Raw genomic sequence first — 4,262 nt, 5'->3', positions numbered from 1 at the left:
TCATTATTACTTTTGATTTGGAATTAAATGAGAATAAAACCAATATATTAATTGTAATCACAAATTATGCTATTTCAAATTAAATGATGCTATTTCAAATTAAATGACTTATATAATGATGATCTCATTTATTATTTTAAATGCTAATTGAATAAGTCATTATTACTTTTGATTTGGAATTAAATGAGAATAAAACCGGATGTTATCTTTTGTTCCTTAGATAATTATCTTTTTGGATTTTAGATATATTATCTTTTGGGATTTAGATACTATTTTATTTGGGCTTAAGGGTTTAATGGGTGCCATGCTCAAATATAAATAGACCTTCAGGATTTCGGTCCCCAATATATCAAAGCCGCCTTTGTTGCTCTTTCCCCATCAAAAGAGTTACAGTTCAGCCACCTAGGAATACAGAAGGCTTTGGTTGAGGAAGATCGAAAGAACCACAAGATCCAAATTCTTCCATCAATTTCTGACTCTTATGAGTAAAGGTACGCTTCCGCATTATGTTATATATATTTTTTTGGTGATTCAATATGGATGATGTGGGATAATAAAATTAATTTATTTCAACAATTTAAACAAATTACAAGTTCAATTGAAATGGATAAGACTTTAAGAATAACAACAACATGTGAGCAAATATCAGCATCAAATGAACAAGAGAATATTGTCCGAGACTTCTCAAAAAGATGAGAACTCAATATTGGAGGCACATTTTCCATGTGGAAAAACAGGGCAGTCAATGAAGCTTGAAGCATTAGTGTCCACACACAAGTAAACTTGGTAAAGCTGGCTGTTACCGGATGAGTCTGAATTGCACTCAATGAATGGAGTGAACCCAATTGAATCACTTATTGCATTCTTAATGCTGCTCAAACTGTAGAATCCCCCATCTGGATTTATACCTGTATCTCACCAATTCATGTTTCTCAGTAATTTGGTTAACTTAAATAATTTCTATTAAATTACCAAAAAGTTAAAAAAGTACCTAGGAATTTAAGCTGGTTGTCATGCACTCAAATACTCTAAGGTGAGAAAAATAAGTTGTATCTACTCTACTTTAGATTGATGCAGTTTATCTCAAGTTAAATTACAGTAAACTTCCTTGTGATCAAGGCATTTTATTTATAAAAGGTACATGCCAATCCTTTTTAGATTTAAGTTACTATTATGAAATATCAAAAGTGCATTGAACTGCCTTTTTTTTCACGAAATATTAGAATATTTAATAAAATTTCAAAGTGACTTTTTTTTATAAGATCTCTTCTCTAGGTACCTGAGAATTTCCATGTTATAAACATGGCACTGACTTTTTCCTTAAGCAGGTTAGTAACAATTATTTCCACGGTAGAAGTTTGTGTATACAGTGAATGATAAAATAAGTATCTAAATAGGACACCAAAATTCTTAGGTGTGAAAAATATTTATGCTGTCTGAATGTGATTTACTAGTTTGTATAAGGATATATAGGATATAACTCTATACTAATTTATATTTTTTTGTACCTGCACTGGTAAGAGCTTGGAGGAGGTTAGCTTTTTGTTTAAGGTTAAGAGCTGCTTCAAAATAGTCATGTTGGTTAAGTAGTGACTCTGAGCAAGTTCCATGTTTGTCCCATTCATGGGACCAGAATTGTATTCCATTCCCGCTTGGGCACGCTAGTGTGGGCCATTCCTTTTGCATGGTGCTTATCAAATTTGATACCTGAATGTATGTCATCATAGTCACGAACAGATTAGTGGTAAATTCATCATTAATCTTTATTAATAAGACATAATAGTTGAGGATTTAAAAGAACTGCATCCAAGGATTACTCATCTTATCAGAAAAGACATAGCTTTTAGAATTAAAATATAAAATATAATGAGTTTATAATATATCCGTTATTTTATCATTATTTTTAAGTGTTCTCTCTTGATGAATATAATAAAAAAATGAGAGAAAGTGTTTGTCTTGTGAGTGAACAGAAAGGCAAAAGGCAAATACAAGTTTATGATTTATAAATTCGTTTATTTATGTTGAAATGGTCTGGAGAAGAAAAAGTAGAAAAAAAAAATCATAAAACTTTATCCAGATATGTGTTTCGTAAATAGGAATGCAATGAACTCCGTGGGACTAGTATTCCTCATTTCCTCCCCTATCTCCTATTCTAGTTAAGAAAAATAATATCGCTCCTCTTTCCTTTTTTGTCGCAGGTCTCCATTTATAGGTCCCTGTGTAGAGAAGGTGGATATTTTCGGATATCTATGAATATTACCTTTGAATAATATCTGTATTCTTAAAGGTGTGTATGATTCAAGTATTACTTTGTTAATTAGATTTTATTTTTATAAAAATCAAATATATTCAGAAGAAAGGTAGGAATTGAAATAATGGTATTTTAATTCTCTAGAATCAAACTTGCTTGGAAATAACTTTTCAAATTTTGAACTAAATATGAGAATATGATATTTCTATCTTAAAATTTTTAGAAATTATTTATAATTCCCCCAACTAGACAGACCTTTAAATGTGTTTTGGTGATTATTAGTTTAGTAAATTGATGAGCTTGGAATTTTATGAGAATGTTGTATGATCATCAATAAAAATGACAACACTAGAGTCCAGTGAGAATATAGAATCAAACAAAAACAATTACATTACCTGAGATTGCTGAAAGGGGTTGCTAGAATCACAGTTAGATGGGTATGAACCATCATTGTAATTTGGCCAAAGACCATGAATCCCAAAATCTGCATCAGGCTTCCCACTTGTTGGGTAGCAACAGCTCTGCTGTGTGTCGCAGTATGATCCTGGCCACTACAATTGCAAAATCCCAAAAATGTTAACAACTTCAATAATGTAAGTCCCACACATCATCGTAAGAAAATCCTGTGAAGCACATAGAACTAACGTCAAACACTGTAACATCACCACAAGTTTAATCAAAATAGACTCTTTAAACTCCATTGTGGCCTCAATTATTATATTGTTTATACGTATCACAAAGAATCAAATGAAATTGGGGATAGAGAAGGTGGTTTTGATTTTTGAAGTTGATTGTCTGGGTAGAACTATAACTGTGGAGTGGGTTTTAAAGGGGAAATGCAAAGCATGAATTTATAGGCAGAAAAAAGCAAGTTAAATTACTAGTGTTAGTGAGACTAACAAGGAAGAGTATCTGCGCAGTATATATATATATATTTACCAAAGATATGAGACTCGAACCCGCAACCTTTTAATTGAGTATAAAAAGACTATGCCATTTGAGGTATTACTCCTTAGCGTATCTGCGCAGTATATGCTGATCCTTCTAATCAGCCTATGAATTATGATTTGGTTTACGTGTGAAACTGCAGCACATTATTTTTCACATGTCGGCTACTTTTTATTATTATTATTCTATTTTATATATTTTTGTTTGGAGATCACTCAAATAAAGATGTTTATTTTATCTTTTGTTAAAGATATATATTGTTTTTTTAAATTATAAATCTTATTTATAATTAAGGGTAATGTTTTAACACCATCAATTAGCCACACATACAAAAATACTGGAACAATTCTATAGTCATAATTAAAATTAATAGTCAAATTAGTTCCTAAAAAATAAGACATTCTTCAAATTTATCCCTGTAAAATTTTTTCAATTAAATTGGTCCTTCAAAGATTATGAATTAATCATATATGTCCTCTAGTTATTTCACTCATTATCTTCGTCAACGATTGATGATGTAAAATGTTAAATGATAGCATACATGACACATAACATGTTCAATTAGACGTTGACTAAATATGTTTACGAAAATCTATCAATTTAGTCACTAAATCATATTAGGAATAGAATTTTTGTAATTGAAAAAAATGACCAAATTAATAAATTTTCATAAACATATTTGATCAATATCCAATTAGACATATCAAGTATTATATATGTTATCAATTAATGTTTTACAACATCAATCTTTGAAAATAACTAGTGTATGTTTCCGTGCTCTGAAGGATAATACATAAAATTATATAAATTTCTTATTAAAAACTTAAACAAAAATAATATAGTAATTATTATTATAAATATTTTATAACTTAAAATATTAAAAATAATTAGTATTTATCTTAACCAATTTGGATTGGTTGAATGATCATTTCATTTGTCTATTTAAGTAAATATTTGAAATTCGAATTTTGCCTTGTGTGTATAACAATTCATTAGTTAGCAGCAGACCATTAATAAATAGAGCATAAATATGTGGTGGATTAGTCTTTGGCCTGTCGAATTA

The 4,262-nt window shown here is 29.6% G+C and overlaps 1 protein-coding gene across 1 annotated transcript; it reads right to left on the bottom strand.

The window, feature by feature from the left end:
* LOC107643655 (ribonuclease 1) lies at positions 576-2,965 on the bottom strand. Its single transcript, XM_021123918.1, has 4 exons — positions 2,833-2,965; positions 2,647-2,802; positions 1,509-1,707; positions 576-908 (listed from the first exon to the last, which is right to left on the bottom strand). The coding sequence occupies exons 1-4, from the start codon at positions 2,950-2,952 to the stop codon at positions 685-687; spliced, it is 699 nt and encodes a 232-aa protein (XP_020979577.1). The 5' UTR covers positions 2,953-2,965; the 3' UTR covers positions 576-684.

Source organism: Arachis ipaensis, chromosome B05, assembly GCF_000816755.2.
Source record: "Arachis ipaensis cultivar K30076 chromosome B05, Araip1.1, whole genome shotgun sequence".
Classification (NCBI taxonomy): domain Eukaryota; kingdom Viridiplantae; phylum Streptophyta; class Magnoliopsida; order Fabales; family Fabaceae; genus Arachis; species Arachis ipaensis.
Note: the sequence above shows the minus strand (reverse complement) of the source record. Positions and strands in the feature narration are given on the sequence as shown.

Excerpts from the sequence above, each read along its gene's own strand:
- LOC107643655 (XM_021123918.1), bottom strand. The coding sequence starts at position 2,952 with ATGGAGTTTAAAGAGTCTATTTTGATTAAACTTGTGGTGATGTTACAG. Across the intron at positions 2,803-2,832 it reads GGACTTACATTATTGAAGTT|TGGCCAGGATCATACTGCGA; the intron begins GTTAACATTTTT and ends TTGCAATTGTAG. Across the intron at positions 909-1,508 it reads CCAAGCTCTTACCAGTGCAG|GTATAAATCCAGATGGGGGA; the intron begins GTACAAAAAAAT and ends GGTGAGATACAG.